Source organism: Aphis gossypii, chromosome 1 (genome assembly GCF_020184175.1).
Source record: "Aphis gossypii isolate Hap1 chromosome 1, ASM2018417v2, whole genome shotgun sequence".
Taxonomy (NCBI): domain Eukaryota; kingdom Metazoa; phylum Arthropoda; class Insecta; order Hemiptera; family Aphididae; genus Aphis; species Aphis gossypii.
In genome coordinates, this window is record NC_065530.1 from 71,076,941 (window position 1) to 71,096,517 (window position 19,577).

At 26.3% G+C, this 19,577-nt stretch overlaps 1 protein-coding gene across 2 annotated transcripts; it reads left to right on the plus strand.

Annotated features, from left to right (window-relative positions):
* The first annotated feature begins 7,895 nt into the window (after positions 1 to 7,895).
* On the plus strand, positions 7,896 to 15,638 carry LOC114132712 (putative fatty acyl-CoA reductase CG5065). Of its 2 annotated transcripts, none has more exons than XM_027998252.2 (9): positions 7,896 to 8,704; positions 12,498 to 12,720; positions 12,805 to 13,044; positions 13,139 to 13,284; positions 13,672 to 13,781; positions 13,905 to 14,094; positions 14,280 to 14,558; positions 14,669 to 14,926; positions 15,318 to 15,638. In XM_027998252.2, exons 2-9 carry the CDS (start codon positions 12,520 to 12,522, stop codon positions 15,409 to 15,411), a joined length of 1,518 nt encoding a protein of 505 aa, XP_027854053.1. In that variant the 5' UTR covers positions 7,896 to 8,704; positions 12,498 to 12,519; the 3' UTR covers positions 15,412 to 15,638. The 2 variants fall into 2 exon arrangements, with proteins under 2 accessions (XP_027854053.1, XP_027854052.1); XM_027998251.2 differs by having other exon boundaries at positions 7,901 to 8,711.
* The last annotated feature ends 3,939 nt before the right edge of the window (positions 15,639 to 19,577 follow it).

Below are 19,577 nucleotides of genomic sequence, written 5' to 3' on the forward strand. Positions count from 1 at the left end.
TACGTATAATATTATATTTTATATACAGGATGATACCTATATTTTTAATGATATTAAAAATATTTAGTTTAATTTTTATGTTATTGCCTAAGTATAATTCATACCAAATATTATTATAAATAGTGAAACCAATAACTATAATAATTAATAGCAATATATTTCCATGATAATAAGCTGTCTTCGCTCAAAATTATTTTTCGTTTGCAATGTTAAAGATTATTCAATTCAAATTTATAACATCCATTACAGTGACCTACTGAATGACGAGGTACCCACGACTCCTACAACTGTACAGCAAAGCGGCAATTACCTACTTTCCCCTTTTTTCCATTTTAATTTATGAAACTTTTAGTATTTCTATATAAATATTTACAAAAATACTTACATTATTAATTCTTTGAAATTTATTAATAGAGCACTGAAACAAATAACCACCTGCATTATTTTAACTATTATTCAAAAGTAATATTAATACATCAAGAGACGAGATTCATTCATCAATGAAGAGACGTATTTACTTTTTGTATCCAAATAGTTTGTAAAATCAAATAAAAATATTTTAGTTTAAAAGTTTTTTTTTTTTTGTAAAAAATTAACAATTTTAAGTTCATTTTTGCTAAAAATAATATTCATGATTAATGTATTACTTCTGAGTTCTGTTAGAATACCCTCATGTATTAATATAGGTATTATATATTTCAAATTCTACTATTATTATTAAGTACCGTAGTCAGTACAGTACTGAAATTTGAATTTCAGTTGTATTAGCATAGAGAGTAAACTAATAATATTTATAAGACCTCAGATTTAATTATTTTTATTCTTCCCAATCATAACCTATATTACTTTAAAATTTAGATATTAATATTTCAATAACCTTCAAGAATATTATATAAAAATACAATTATAGTGAAAAAAGTTTTTAGAAATACTAAGAGTTATATTTTTCAGAATGTAAAATAATAAAACCTATAAAATGTTAGCATCATAACTTTAAATGTATAGTTTATTGGTCTTAATAATGTTTTTCTTCTTTTTTCTTTGCATGTACATTTTTTTTTGAAATTAAACGACTTCAATAGTTTAAAATTCAATCATTAAAATATTATGAAGAAGTGATTTTTTGATTATCTAAGTTTTATAGTTTCCGTGAAAAAAAACAATACAGAATTATAAAAAATTTTAATAACATGTAACGAAGTACAATTTTAACTACGATCTGCTTATTGTCTATTAGAATCAATTTTTTAATTCTATAATGTATCGTTACATTTGAGGAGTGCGGTTCCTGCAGTATCTTTAGGTAAGAGCTTATGATTTTATTTTACGAAGATGCTACACAATTCATTAAACTAGAATTCGTTATTACTTTATTAGTTTTTTTCACTTGTATGCTCGTACGTAACTACTTGTAAAAGTTGTATAGATTTTATATGTTAAGCTGTAGTACTGTCTTATAAATTATAATAAATGTTTTCTAAAGGATTCCAAGAAACACTACCTTTAATGTTAAAGAGTAAATTCAAAATCTTGTATTGTAAACATCAATATTACTATCTATTATTGTTTAATAAATTAGCATTGAAATAATTTCTTAAAAAATAAAAGATTTTAGTGCTTGCGTTTTACAGGTTCGTCATCAACCATCATGGGCCGGTGGATATATGGCTTGTATGGTAATCAGTAGGTAGATTATTATGAACAAATCCGTAAGTATTCAAAAATCAGTTTATACATTATACTAGTTCTAATAATAATTTATTATCACTCGTGTTTTACTTGACTACCACACAGCAATATTAACAACGAGGTGACAATTTTGAAGTACAACACTTGATAAAACTAATTAGCGGCTAATAATTAGATGTTCTCTGGTGTTTTATCTGAGCTATTTGTTATGTCTTATACATTTATAGTCGATAGAAAATCTTTTTTACAAGTTGTCATAATTTTGTCATATTTACTATACATGTGCATGAATGTATGATAATATACTTATTACATAGTTATAATTTGATACAATATGTTACTCATGGGTAAAATAAATAAAGTGTTCATACCCTAATCAACCAACAAGTTATTACAAACATTACTACACGAGTTTTAGTGTTAACAACAAGTTAGAACATCATGTTTACACAAATATTACCTGACTACCTTTAACTATTTTAATAGGTAGCGAAATGTTATTCAAAATTGTTTTGATATTATGTTATTATGTTATTATAAGTGAGTTCGGAACAATATGTTAATTTTAGCATTCGCTTTGGTTTTTGTAAAATAAACTGAATATTATTCAATTTTGCTTACAGAAATACAAAACTATTAACTCCGATTTTCCATTTTACGTGATATCAGTATATTTAATATAAAAATAATCTTTTTCTAACAACCCCTTTGAGAAAGTAATGTTTTTTACGTATGCCACAATTCTATTAATATACTTTAGATATTAAGGTATATAATATTTCTTAAATGTTTAGATAAATCACCTATATATATACCTGTTAATATATTTATATTTATAATCATACTCGTATTGCTCATATTGTTAAAATAGTCATAAATTGATTATCTTGTATTATCCATAGGTTAGTAATGTTTTATTTTATAACAATAAAAAAAGATATTAAAAACCTGTGTAATTGTATGTACCTATTATTAAAATATATTTTTTTATAACCAATTTAATGAATTTATTTTCTTATAAAACATGCGTTATCATAAGAGCTTTCTGTTTAGTGATAAATCTGATATAACTATAATACATGTTTGAAGTTGATTTTAATCTAAAAAATACAATATTGAATTTCGGGTATAAATATTGTAAATTTTAGATATAATCGATAAATCATGATTATCATAATCAAAAAATATTTTTATTAATATTCTGCTGAACTATTATTGTTTTTAATTAAAAATTTTTATGGAAGTATAAGTACTCATTATTTTTTAAGCAAAAAATAATAAAATACATAATTTTATTTTTTTGACACCAAGAATGTTTCATAAAATACATAAATAGATATAGACACTATTAAACAGGTTTAAAAACCCAAATCCTAGAACATAACTGGTTCTCAATACTGAAAGTAACATTTTATATTTTATAACGTCAGTTTTTATTCTTACTTTATAACGACGATATTATGTATTATATATAAATTTAAAGATAAATAAATTTTTTAAATATGTTACACACACTATCAATACTACAACCGCTATAACACATAAAGTCAAAATCACATTGTATCATTATCTTATTAATATGTTTATTAAATTAAAACAAAAAATATATTTCAAATTTATTAATTATCGTAAAAACATCATTAATCAGCAAATTTGTTACAAATTGAACATTTTGAAATAATACAAATATCTTTGACAAAAATTAATATTGATGATATTATAATACAAAAATTAAATGACCTTTCTAAATATTATAGTTCATTTTTTTTATTTAACTAGCAGTCAAAAATATAAGTATATTAATATACATGCAATATACTCAATATAGTTATGACTTTTAACATAATCATATACAATATCACTCGTATAAATGTTTAATATAAGAAAGTTAAATAAAAATATTATTTTTTACATTTTATTCTCTAGATAAAAACAGTTATCAATAAAAAATATACTTTTAAAAGACCAATAAAAACTCAAAAACAACAAAACAGCATTAATATAATTTTGTAGTATGCAAAAACATACTGTTGATTCAAAATGTCTAACTTTTCACGAAAAGAATGATTTCACCAAATTAATTTACTACATTAAATTATGAATATTGCACTTTCAACTAAAATCATACTCTACATTTAACTATTGACGACTTTTTTATTTCTATAATTATATCTAAAAAATAAAATCGTATTAATGAAAAACCAATAATTTCTTTAATCTGCTTAAAATCTACAAAACACTACGATGTGGAATGAGGATCAAACTTAATATAAATCACATAATGAAAAATTATATTGGTTCAATATTTAATTTGTACAGTAGTATGTATACACAATAAACATGAACCATACATGCTAACAAAATCATAAAATATGTATAGATTAAGGATGATATTTGTAACTATACGATTAACTTTTATTACGCGTTATCCTGAAAAAATTGACTTAAACATATTATTTTTAATATTATAATTAATTTATACTTAATTAATGTTATATTGTTTAAAAATATTGTTATCGAATTAATTTATTTTTAATAAAAATAGTTTAGTATAAAGTATATTCACTCTACAAATAAAGTTTTGTATAAAAAAAATATATATATATAACGAAAAAATAATAGTATACGTATTTTATAAAATATTTTCTTGGTTTTAATTCTGTAGAGGATTTAATTATAAATGACAAAATAATTCGTAATGCACATTTTAAAACCATCGTATATAAATCAAAAATATTAAATATACAATTAAATACAGTTATATTATTCACAGGCACACAATAATGAACACTCATCCGGCCAATTTAATATTATACGTCATGTTTCGAATAACAATCTACGGTCGAAACTCGTATACGTACATAAATTATACAAACATAATAGTACTATATTCGTTCGAGAGGACGCTTTTCGTCGGTTTGATAATACCAATAATAGTGCTGTCTATGGTAGTATATTATAATATTATATCTGTATAAAATACAACTATCGGGGAAACCGCGTTATTAAAAATTAAACGACCTCCGTCGGAAGAACTAACGGGCAGGTATTCAGCATCAATTGACCTATTAAAAAAAAAAAAAAAATGAATTGAAATATGAAAACATAATATCATTAACGATATTTTCTGTGCCCGCGTATTATTACTAATGATAAAATAGAACTAATAGATCTAAAATAGCGATACCTACTCCAAAAGAGTATACTCGATTTTATCTGCAGCATTATACCGTATGGTTTGTTACACGATTATAACGCCGAACAGTACAGAAATTCGACGGCTTATGATCAAAAACCGTCGTCAATGAGGTTTTCGTCTTAAAATCGATAACAGGTCAATTAACTCTGATATTGACCCAGAGTGGTTCCAACAAGTGTTAACGTTGCGGAAGGTTAATTCATGCGGTAAGCACGCGTCACGTTTACATACTAGCTGCAAACAGAGATAATAGTATAACGCCGTGTGACGCTCGAGGACGTCACATCGATTTGTCATAATAATAACAGTGACAGTATTATATATATATATATAGTAGTCTGTCATGAACACGAAACATCGAAGTAAATTAATTTTTCGTGTGATTAGCCGCAACGCGCTGCGAGCTCTCCGTACATAACCGAGTTAATTGACGTATTTTCAAATTCGACAACCGGGTCATTGTCCGTGATTTAGCAACAATTATTTTTATTTATTTTTTATTTATTTTTTTTTTTTGATTTAACAACGAGGGGTACTTATTTACAGTTATGTGATACAATATGTGTATCAAATGATCGATATCATTAAAGCAATAAGTAAAAATAGGTGTCGAAAGGTTAGGTATCGAAAATAAGTTAATCAACGCCAAAATTAAATATTTCATATTACCTATGTAATATTATGTAGGTCATTTTTTTTTTTGCTCAGTCTTATGCATAATAACACCATGAATAAATAACTGTATCTACTAAAACATATTAAATCATAACGAGATAATCCAACGGGATCTTAAATATTGTTATTATTATTCGTGTAATTAGATAAAAAAAAAAATATTAAAACATAAATGTACTGTCCAAAAATATAAAAATAGTATCGTAGCTCTGGAAGGCCAATAAAGCCTCCTTGTTTGTCTATTTAGTTTACATAACATAGATGAGGGTTTACGTGTATATTTAGTGTTTATGCAACTTGCGACAACAATGTATAGTGTTTTCGTTTGATATACGTTTTTTTTTCGGAATGCTGGTTTAGATTCTTTGGCTCATGTTTATTTTGCCAACGCAAGCCACAATGATAAATAAAAAAAAATAAAACGTGCATAAGAAAATAATTATCACTTAATAAGACATTAATTGGCAAAGAATAATAAATTATTATTTTGAGAACATTATTCAAATATGTAAAATCTGTATTTTTTCATTATTGAAATAGTTAATTATTATTTTAGTACGATATGTCCACATAATTCAAACATAGGCTGCTGATTTTTTTACCAAAAACATTATATTTTATTTTATTAATTTTTGATAACTTATAATACACAATCATAAACTGGAATGATTATAATTATTATTAAATATTACTTTTTAGTTGAATCAAAGATGAAATTATAATGATATATAATATTATGATTTTTTGATATACTGATATAGTGATATGTATACCCTACTATATAAAGTAATTCAAAATTGATGTTAATATAGCCATTTTATCATAAATCATAAATATTCAAAATAATGAAACATTTATGACGCGATTTTTTTTTCAACATCTAAAATAACTTGTAAATTTTATATTTTTACATTACTTTAAGAAGGATTTTGGAATTAATGCAAAATTCTATGCTCGAAAGTGATTCAAAGATTTTAGAAAGTGCATTTTGACCACATGCCGCCAAATAGCGGTGTACACCCGTGCGACGTAAATATCTCTCATAAAAATAATATTAATTTCAAGGGGCCCCTATTACAATTTTTCACATCAATGGCCCACATTTTAATCATGTAAGTGGTACATTTTAAAAATTGTTTGCCCACTTAATGACTGTGCCACTGTATTAACTAAACTCAATTATCTTCTTTAGCTAACCGTCGTCACTCGCATATAACATTGCCTTTCTCACAAATCTCATCTCTCCCAATATTGATTCTCTCGTTTCTCTTTATTTTAAAGTACCTTTACGTCTAACTTACCATAGAACTCGTTTCCATATCCATCTCTACTGAACCAATTTTATATCTAATCGCATGAAGAAATTAACAAATGAGCGAACTCTCTCTTTCTTCAATATATAATCCTAATTTTAAGATAACTCTTTAGTTTTGCTTGTAGTTTCAATATTTGTATCTTATATATTATTGTATTGTGTCATATATGTACCCTATTTACTTGAATGCAAATCCGTCTCATGCATATAAATAAAATACGACGTCTATATGGTATGTACTAACGGCACTGCATATTATTGTGGTAGGCATTGCTAATAGTATAAACATTGTTACGATTCGGTATAATATATAATAAGCAATAGTCATAATAATTAGTGCGGATGCATGTTTGCTAAGTCTGTTCGAGGAATGCAGGCCGGATAGTTGTAATCGAAACCGTTCCAAAACAAAATCGGTCTCATCGTACATACAGCGCGAACCGTGAACAGCGTGTAACACAAAACATTTCGTTTACTAAATGCACCGGAGCACGAGGTGTTTTTACACGTTGCGTGACCTCAACGTCCTTAACAATGAGCCATCGCCACTGTCTAGAAAAAAAAAGTAGGTCTGCCGGTAGCCGTCGTACGCGGAACCACTTTTCTCATAAAGTGGGGCATAGCACACAAACGACGACCGTCGACCGGTCACCGTTGCATATATTATTACCAAGCCTCTCGTGGCGTACAAGTGTGACGTTACGTTTCGATACATTTCCGAAACACCGCGAACGCCCACCCGATAAGAAAATATAATATAATTTTATAACCACCAAAGATACGATAATATAATATTATATTAAATTACTCGTATCTAGCGTACGGCTGTTTGGTCCACCGTCTGCGTTTTTCTCAGCTCGGAATATCCTGTGTTATAGTTATGTTTTTCACCTTTCTCATATCCTTTTTATATTACGCGTATCTATAAATACCGTCTACAATGTATTTTAACGTCGAACCGACCGCGTGCCTGCTAGGTAGGTAACTATTTATAGGTATATTATACTCGACGATGCGCTCAAAACGTTCAGAGCGGGATTGCGACCGACGTTTACACTAAATCTCGTTATTTTCTCATTTATATCGAGTAAGCGATTTAGATACCTAAAGTTCAAACAACGGTTTTAATTACGTTGTTTCGTTTTTTTTTTTTATTTATTTCTTGTCACGCGGGTTTCGTAACAGTTTTTGAAAATACATAGAACCGATACTAAACTGGAAAAAAACCGTGTTCCGGGTGGTATACCGCGCCTATACAGTTAAACATCGTTATTTTTTTTGTCCCCAGAGTGCGTCTGATCCGGTTGACAAATAACAATATGCATTCATAGTTTTTTGTGGATGTGACGAAAAAAATTCCAGACCGATTATACGTTATTACAGAGCGCGTGTACTTCAAAACTGTTCCCAGCCATTTATTCCAGATCACCATATTATATTATTATTATCATTATAATGTTCGTTGAGTATGTACAACTGTTTGGGGAGAAGGGGTCGGATATTGTGTGTCAGTATACATAACGGTTCGTACCATCTCCAATAACCAAGTTCGAGTGTGAGCACTGAACACCGTCAGAGCCTGATAACGTGTAAAAAAGCATACACCTCTTCTGACCAATTCACCCATCGTTGCCGTCCGGTTAGCACAATATTGATCAATTCATCTTTTGCACGGTAGTCTCTCAATCGTACCGACGAGGGCTGTGTGTTCGGTGGTTTTGTCGTTTTTCTACAAGTTATGATTAATTTTAATTTTTAATACGTGAATTTAAGTTCGATATTTCTGAAGAACATCAAGAAGCTCAAGACGGTCCCGAACAATATCGGTATAGAGTAAGAGTAATTTTATTATACAATATGCATATTATATTTGGTTAAGTGTTGTTGAAAGCACAATTTTGAGTGTTTAAATAGTACTTGAATTATAATTGAAAAAAAATCATTTATAATTAAATCAAAGCTAAATATTTTTATTTTTTAAGGAATCTTATTATATTTTAACTTCAAACGATTTATTCGATAATTAAAATATTTAATGTTGTATCCTTAAATGAATACAATATTTAAAATCCATTTTTATCAAGTGATTTAATATTATATTATTTATGTTAATGTGATGCAACACTACAAATACGGCAAATAATAACATCAGCAGACGTTTTAAAATTATCGAACTTTAATAAATTTAAACCAAAAAAATATTAGTTTACAAATTACAAATGTATTTCGTAGTCATTAGAGTACACTTTAACAATTAAACTGCCTTTTTAAATTTGTTTTTAGATTTAAGTTTTAGTAATAGCATAATACCAAGTAATTTTATTGACATCAAAATGATCATTGGATAAATATTTATTTAAAAAATCTAAATATTATGAAATATAAACTTGAGTATAAAAAAGTATAGCAGTTATTTAATTATAGGTTCATAGTCTTGTACCTAAAGATATGAAGGTTATTATTGAAATTTAATTATTTTTCTATTAGACAATCATTCATGTGATCTGATAGATTTAATATTTTAAATAAAATGACTGTGAACCACGTGATACATTACTATGTTTCTATTCAGGATGTATTAATATTCTAAACCTAGAAGGTTTTTTGAACTTCAATCCATTCGGATAAAACGATATGACTCATCGAGGACAAGAGAAAATATTTGAAACGGTAAAATTATCTGAACGAAGTGTAGCTATAAAACTTTCTCGAGTAGAAAATCTAAAAGATACAGTAGTTTAACTTTAAGAAAAAAATGATGCACATCTGTTTAACTCACCAAATAATATTTACTTTTATTTATTTTATTGATGATACGTAATAATTGTCTTTTGCTACAGATAAGAATTACGATAGGCTTTACTCATGAATTGCTATTAGTAAGAGAGGGAAGGAGACAGTTTGATAAGTATCCAAAAGTAATCCGTTGCTATTAGTCGTAACCAACCTAAAATTAATCGATTAAACCTATGGGATAGAGTTTCTTAGCCGCTATCTGTTTTAGCCCTTTGTTGTAAAAGATATAGTAGCAAATAACTTTTGCGTTTAATGTCAGTCCATTCGTTTCGGCTAAAGCGCACTTTTTACAGCTCCGCCTTCCACTCAAAGAGATTTGCACACACTTCATATATAGAGAGACGTAGAGTTATTGAGTTATTCATTTCCAGATGACAGATGGGTAACCATATACAAAGGACAATTAATTAAGTGCATACCTTAGTTAAAACATTTACACGTATGCTTTATACGTTTGTAAATTTATTTCATTATTATTACTTTTATTCGGCGTGTACCTACTTTTTACTATGAGAATTGCTCAGATTTTATTAATATGACCGGGGTATAATAACAATACTATTGTTGAACCGTATATTTCCTACTATTACAGTATTATGTATAGGTATGTAAATTATACAAGACGTGTTATGAACAAAGTTTGTCAATTCTGTTGAAATATGAACACACTGAACACACAACACCGCCACTGTCATTTTGAAGTTTTATTATAAATAAGCGGCAACGCTCATAATATTGTTGTGGTGTCAACGTGAGAGAATGTAGTCATATTAATACACAGACATACGTACCGGCTTCATTATACGATTTACTAGGGTCTAGAATACAATATTACTTTGAAAATTATTTCTTTTTAGTGAGAATGTAACCTTTCGGGGACACTTTTCCAATTGTCAGTTATTCGCTTTTATGAAAAAAATAGTAATAAATAAATTCGACACAAATATGCTAAAGCTGTAAAAATGACTTTTACAATTTGTATTATACAATTTTATTTTTATCGATAAATTGAATACCAAATCCATATTCTAAAGAATAAACTAAAAATCTAAAAGAATTTAATATTGATCATACATTCATAGCCATTTAATAAAATAATAATTATTGTGTTATTATGCGTGTAATATTATCATGAAATTCTATATAAATATGCCATCTAATATAATTTAATATTTAAACTTGTATATCATGTGTAAAAAGCCTGAGTAAGCAGTATTGCTATATATTATAAAGTAATGCGTTTTTAAATTCAATGATTATTTTCTTTACTTACACACTGTTAAACAATAACATTATGAATAAAAAAATGTTTTTCTTTGAATTGTCTATATTCTAATCTAATATAAATCATCTCTACTTATAATATATTCTATAAAACTTTTCTCTAGTAGAATACTTACTTAGTGTTGACTCTCATTACACTTAAACTAATTTTTAAAGTTGAACATAATTCTGTACCCAAAGAGAACTTCTATTGAATTTTGAAATTAAAATATTCATAAATGCAACTTTATTCTAGTGAAATCCGTAAAATATTTTATACAATTTCGTTATTTTTTTTAGTTTTACTATAGTATGTATATTGTATGCATTTTATTGTCATTAAAATATACTCGTAAATATATGGTAACAATATAATATTATTTTGTTTTAATAAGTATCTATACTGCAACTAAACTTTTAAAAATGTTTTTAACTTTAATACATAAATTTAATTTTAAAAAGTTAGTTTAAGGTTTCTTGAATAATATATGTCGTGAATAATAAATTCATAATATTATATTATAATATATTTGTATAGTTAATATTATTTATTTTATCTATTTGTATAAAATAATTTAAAACTGGTTAGGTTAGGCCCCTATAATAAAGTATTATTAAAGGCCCTTTACTATAAACTTTTATTTTTCGTCATTGCTTAAGCATTTGATTTAATGTATCATTAGTTACTTTTGTCAACATTTATAACACATTTTGTTATTGGTTTAAATAATAAAACCATATATTCTTAATAGGTCTTAAACTATTTAAAATGAATGGTAGTAAAGTGATCTATGTATAAATAGTTAGGTACTACGAAAAGTAGAAGAAATAGTATAAGGTCCTATATTATTTTCAACTTATGTAAATGGTTAATTGTATTAATACAATATAGATAATAATATATTAGCATTTACAGATAATTTGTAATATTTTTTTAATAATTAGACTAAATTGATGAAAAAAAAATAATTTTAGACTATCAGTATTGAACGATATATAAAAAATAGTATAATCTTAAATAAAAAAACAAATTAGTATTTATTCCATTATTCGTCTTATCGAGTTTAAACACACCAGATCAAATTACAATTTAACTAAACAGTAATAAGAATAAAAAAATATATATTATTCATATAATATGTAATGAAAGTTTTATTTATTGTATTTAGAATCACTTCAAAAAAATACCTAGGACTTAGGAGTAATATTTAATAATTAACATTTAAAATAAGTGTTTTACATTGAAATGATAATAATACGCTTAAAAAAATATAAAAACATTTTTTTAAAAGATTTGAGTTATGCCATAAATATTTTTAGTTTAAATATATTTTATTTTATTTTGTATGAGATCAACTTACGATTATGTAAGGTAAAATTTTATGGGTGGGTTTCGTAAAAATGTATTTATAATACCTATAATTGTTACTTCTTAACGGCGCAATCGCACAAATTTCAACTTTCAACAGCTCTTTGGCCAATCACAATATTAACATTATATGCTAATATACTATAGCACTTGAATAATAATTATCAGATTTGTTAATTTTTTTTTTTTAGATACACACATATTTTTCCAAATATGACTGAAACACGATCAAATGTCCAAGAGTTTTTCAAAAATAAATCTGTCTTTGTCACCGGAGGTACAGGTTTTCTTGGTAAACTAATCATCAACAAATTGATTAGATCATGTCCTCAGATCAAGCATATATATCTACTAGTAAGGGACAAAAAGGGGAAAAATGCGCACGAACGATTAGAGGATATATTCAATTTGCCGGTACGTTATATGATAAAATATTTTTATTTCATAAATATTTTTAATAGTTTTAAATGTTATATGATATTAATCTATTGAAACTAGATATTTAAAGACATCGATGAATCAAGATTAAAAAAAATTAGTGCACTTAGAGGTGACTGTAGCCAAGCAGATTTGGGACTATCTATAGAAGACATGAATACGTTAATCAAAGAAGTAAATGTCATATTTCATAGTGCAGCCACTGTTCGATTTGATGAACGCCTTGATATTGCAATCGGAATAAACGTAATCGGCGCCAGAGAAATCATAAAGCTTGCTCACAAACTTGATAATCTTGAGGTAATTATTTATTTTTTTTAAACTAATATATTTACCTGCATTCGCTTTTTCTTCGAAAATCTATTTACCAATAATAAAACAATTTATTTTTTAGTCATATTTACATGTCTCGACGGCTTTCTCCAACTGCCATCATAAATGTATTGAAGAAAAGTTTTATAATCTACCATATAACTATGAAAAACTCATACATCTTTATAAAACAAAAAGTTCAAATATACTCGAAAAAATGAAACCTTTGTAAGTATTAAAATTACACCATTACTATTTTATAACAATGATTGTTCAGTTATTTTAGTCTATTAATATTTTACTGTTATAATACTTATTTTTCAAATTTATTTTTATCCCCGTGCTGTTTTGTACTAAACAACTAAGCAATATTAAATCCTTAATAGATAAATTTATATAATTTAATTTTGTTGAATTTTCGAAATTCGTTAAATATTTATCAATATATTTCCGTATAGTTTAATAACAATACAATAATTTTGAGTCAAAAGTATAACAATATCATTATTTTTTAACTTTTTACTATAAATAGTTTATTGTTTTTTTTTCCAACACAATTTAAATCTGTCGAAAACACCATACCCTAATTTAATATTATTGGCATTATAAATCTAGCCTGTTGGGACCTATGCCAAACACTTACGTCATGACGAAAGCGGCTGCCGAACAACTGATCAAGCGCGAAGCCAAGGGTCTTCCCGTCACGATAGTCCGTCCGGCAATCGGTAGGTATTTATAAGAATGACGTAAAAACGTAACATTTTTTTTTTATGCGTACCTATACATAATAAACGATTATTATTATCTATTATAATGCTAACGCATTTTTTTCTCTATCACAATCGCAGTGACAGCGACCGCCAACGAACCTCTGCCTGGTTGGATTGACAATTTATATGGACCAACGGGCATCGTGACTGGCGTGATGACGGGGATAATAAAATCTATACCATGCGACGTAAATGTCGTCACGGATCTGGTGCCAGCCGATTTGACTGTGAATGCTCTAATAGCCGCGTCTTGGGACACAAACGTCAGGTGAGACACATGAGAACGGTCCTTCGAGACGACTATAACATTATTATATTCGTACATAGCAATATACCTCTAGCCGCACCAACGACATATTATAATACCATATATAATATATTATGTACAATTTTTTACCGGAATAAACGTAATTCTGTTGTTCTTATACAAATAATACATTCGTGTTTCTCCAGACATCGGAGTGCCGAACTGAGCGAATCGATCGAAAAACACACGGAGGACCCCCGCATCTACAATTTCGTGTCGTCACCCGAAAACCCATTGACTTGGGGACTGTTTTCAACGACCCTAATGTACTACATCTTGCACCGGCCCACTGCCAAAGCCATGTGGTATCCGACGTTGATAATGAACTCGTCGGTGTTTTTACACAAGATCACCGTACTCATATTGCACTATCTGCCAGCGTTTCTATTGGATTTAGTTTTCATGTGCACGGGGAATAAGCTCAGGTTTGTCGATTTGGTTTTTTCCGTCCAGGCGTATCATGTAATATGCACAAGTTACATTCGCGAGTTATTTGCCATTAACGAAAATATAATATTACCGTATACGATTTTAGATTGGTCGATCAATACAAGAAAATAGGAAGATTCACTAACATACTAGAATACTTTTCTACGAGAGAATGGATCTTTTGTAACAATAACGTACAAAATTTGTGGAGCAGATTAAACAACGACGACAAAACGTTGTTTCCATTCGATATCAAACAGATGCACTGGGAAGAGTACTTGGATACGTACCACAAAGGTATAATGACATTTTTGCTCAAAGAAGGACCGGACAGGTTACCGGAGGCCAGAAAACGTCTTCACGGGTATGTCTTAATAATAATAATATATGCTTAAAATATGACCATAATATAACTGTGCTATCAAATTACCTATACTACTATTACGTTAAAAAAAAATTGATCATCTAAAAACTTTTATTATTTTCGGTATATTTAAATTAGATAATAAAGTTTAAAGTATTTTTTCATTATCTATCAAATATGTTTGTTGTATTCGATTGAATACATCGTACTTTTAACTTTTTCGTGCAACGCAATAGAAATTAAAATTTTCCGTAGGGTAAAATGGTATTATTGATCTATTTATCGATAATTTATATCCCAATAACTGTTTTAGTTTGAGAATATGATAGTTGTTTTGTAAATAATAATTGACAATTCCAATTAAAATCGTTGATTTATGTTTGTTTTTTAGCTTATATATCTGTCATATGATCTTCAAAGGTGCTGTCTACATAGGACTCGTGATGTTATTATGGGTGATTTTAAAAAGGATGTTTTTAGCTTAATTGTGACTTACATGGGTGTATATACTACATGACTACAAGAAAGCTAGGATTCAATTTTAATCACATTAAACATATAGCTACCATGAAGTACAAGATTCCGTAAATATGTTTTACAAGTTGTTATCTTTTTTTGACAAATCAAACAAACCATTACCTATTTTATTTTATGTACCTTAATTTATTGTCATATTTTTATGTAGAATATATTTATATTTTTTTACTGTGAATTTCATATCTAAATCGAATTATATTCATAATTTAAGGAGTTCCTGATAATTAATTAATTAAGTTTTTTTTTATATTAGATCATAAATGTACAATATTATGTGTTAAGTAGTAATATAAAAATTATATTGTATTTAATTTACATATACATAATATAAATTATGTTTTAGGTATATTATATATATATATATATTTGTTAACTAAAAATGTATTATTATATAAGCTTTTATCATAGTGAATAATAATTTATTGATTCGTTTATTATTTAAAATTAATTTTAAAATTAAAAATTGCTTTAAAAAGTATTTATTTTAATGTTAGATACCTATTATCAAATGAATTATAAAGTTTATATAATATAATGTGTGTATTACATAATTATTATTAATTATTACATTTTAAAATCATAACCAATTAGTATAAATTAATATAATTCAGAATAATTAAATAAATGCTTATTATAATTTTTGTAGTAAAATATATCAGAGTATAATTTAAAACATATAAATGTTAATAACAACTATCTCATATTAGATTAATTAAATAAAATAGTTATAGTTATAATTTTTAAGCTATAGATAAACATACTTGTATTATTTTAAGAAAAAATAATCAAAATACATACATCGAACAATTAACATAAAAGCTTGCATGCATCTTATCCAATAATATTAGTTAGTTTATAATACTGTTATAATTTTTTTTTGTTTTTAACTGCAGAAAATATGCTCAAATTATTTTATATTTTAAATTATTTCATGAAACTCCTTAGTTTTTGAAACCACAAAAGAGAATACATAATAATATATTTATTTATTCTGCATCTTTTGGGGAGTGTACTAGGTAATATTTGGTATATACCTAATACAAGATAATAGAAAATAATAATTAGAATATACGTTTAACTGCTGTATTACAAACCATTAAGTATAAACATTTTTATTATGCAATTAGTCACCTAGATTCTTAGAAGTCTCCAGATGATTACATATTTACATTTTCCGTGAATATATTTTATTCGTAGAAATAAATTTGATTATATAATATAATATTTTTATTTAACTTCAACTTTATCTCAAATATTTCTAAGAGTTGAAAACAGTAAGTAAATTATGAACACCTAGTACAATAATAATACAATTAATTGGATTAGTAACATATACTTTTAGGCCATTATACACTTTTCATTGATTATTTGACTTAGGTATATGCAAATATAATGAAAATAGTGACCATTGCCTAATTGCGTCTATTAATTATACTGATACTATCAACGAGATACTTAGCCTTTGATAGAAAATGAAAAATGTATAATATTATTCGCTGTTTATACAAGGTTTTCGCATTTTTTTTATTTAGTTATAATAACTACCTTTGATAAGTTTAGTAGTTATATCTTTTGCTGATAAAACAATCAAAAAAACTTATAAGCTATTCATACTATCTAATAAATCTAAAAAATATATAAATACAAATTTTTAAAATATATTTTAACTTCAAATCAAACAAAATTATATATTTAAACTAAGATTAATAATTTTAATTTTTTTTTGTTTGTAATTTTAATATATGATTCGTGGCTACTTTTAACATATTATAACATAATATTTTATACGCACAATGATATTTCAAAATATAAAATTTTCATCAACGATTAATTCAACTTGCTGTTTTACATTTGGTAAAATAAATTACGAATCTAACATAGATTTATTACAAATATCTTAAGAATAATATGCTGACCACCCCTCAGCTCTTAAAGTAGTTTTTCATCATAATATACAATGATTTGTCTAGCTTAACACATAGCTATTACATTGAACTATTAAATAGAAAATCACACTGGGAATATACTGTACAGCAGAGTTTGTTTACCGGTTATTTCATTTTAAGAAATTTATTTTCATTATATATTTCGATTTATTACGTACTATAAACTAATGAGTATGTGTCACCGGATGTAGTGAACTACTTGCCGCTCATTTTTTTTCGTACTTGTTTTTTATTTTTTTTTACTATCATTGTAATATTTGAAAATAATTTAACTCTAAAAAAGAATATTGACCGTCAAAATTATAAATATCTTCCAATCATACAATAACAACACATGTGCAGATAAAATATTCATTCAGATATTATACAATTTTATTGTAGCAATATACCCAACTGTATAAATTTTTTGTAAGCAATAAACATTATATTTGCTACAAGTTGATACATATGTACCTTTTTACTCTGAAAACAATCTCCTTATATATAGATAGTGATATTAATAAATCACAAATGGGGTGTGTGAAACAGTTTCACCGGACATCAAATTTTAGTAGTATTTCTTAGAAAACTTTTACCAACAATACGAGATAAAACAAATGTTTTTTCTCTTTTTAAAACCGGAAAGGAAAGTGAGGTTTTCGGCCAAATATATTATCTCGTGGTGGAGGTTTAAATTTACCCAAATATATATATAATATACATAGTTATACACATAAGCCACAAAGATTACAAATTACCACTATATTACCTAATATATAGTAAAATTGAAAACCCCAAGCAATGAACTATAAGTGTAATAATACGAATTCACGTGACACATTAAAATTTTAACCTTTTCTTAAACTAAGTACGAAACATAATTATACCATGTTGAATTAAAAATGAACATATACATTAATTGAATATATTATGCATGAATGTTCCATAAACTTTTTATTATAATTATATTATGCTAGTCTCAACTTGATTCTATTAAAAACACTTGTAAGTTTTTAATTAAACCCCAATCTAACCTAGTAAAAAACTATAATATAATCTCTATACATCATTTTCGGCAAAGAATGCTCATTTACATATTAACCATCCGTCATTCACACACGTAAATAACAAACATTATAGATATAAGATTTAAAAACAAATTAAAAAGAATTATTTTAAAACCTATGGATCATTAATAGTTAGATATTTTTTATTAATCATTACATAAAAAACGTAATAGTTTTAATTGCCTTATTAATGTGCGATTTGTGTTAATACGTAGCGGTTTTATGGAAATATACTTAATTGATGTCTATAATACATATTTATCTTTAATTATATATAATATATTTTATAAGTCACATGCGCCATGTGTTAACGAAAAATATTTTCACTCCACAATAAAAAGTACAAAATAATTAGGTAGCAAATCCAAAGTATAATACAAATAATAAATGTGCAAGATACAATTTTGCATATTGGTAATAAAAATTACCATATAAATTATGATAATTATTTTACATATATCTTACATAATATACTTAAAAAAATGCATGATCATATAATGTTTATAATAAATTGATACCATTTTGAGAAATATCTAGAATTTTTAGAAAAATAGCGGACTTCATTATTTTGATTTCAATACAATATATACACTCATTATGTAGTAGACAACACTCCATGCGGGTAATATGATGTCCTCATAATAGGTACAATAATTTAAAAGCTGTATTAAAGATAGCATAAAAGATATTTTCTGAAACTAAAGTTTGTGAAAAATATGCATTCTTGCAAAAACATTCCACCGTAGGTTAGTTTGTACGGATATGATACAAATTAAAGACAGTGCGACATATATCTAAGCTCTGAAAGACATAAAACTGATAAAACTAATAAATACTGTAAAATTTACTAATTTATATTTAGTTAAATCGCATCGTACAATGTTTTATATATATGACGTCTCTGGTCAGACAATATAATATCTATACTTAACTTATATATATATTATTTATAATTATATATACCTACATCATGTTTAAGAAAAAATATAATTTTAAATTAAATAATTAGATATTTTAGATTTAATATTTAAATTAATTTATAGAACACAATTGTGTTTATTTCCCTGTTTAGGTTTGGACATAGACATCTTGTTCCAATTAGGTGGCTTATGTTGAATTCCT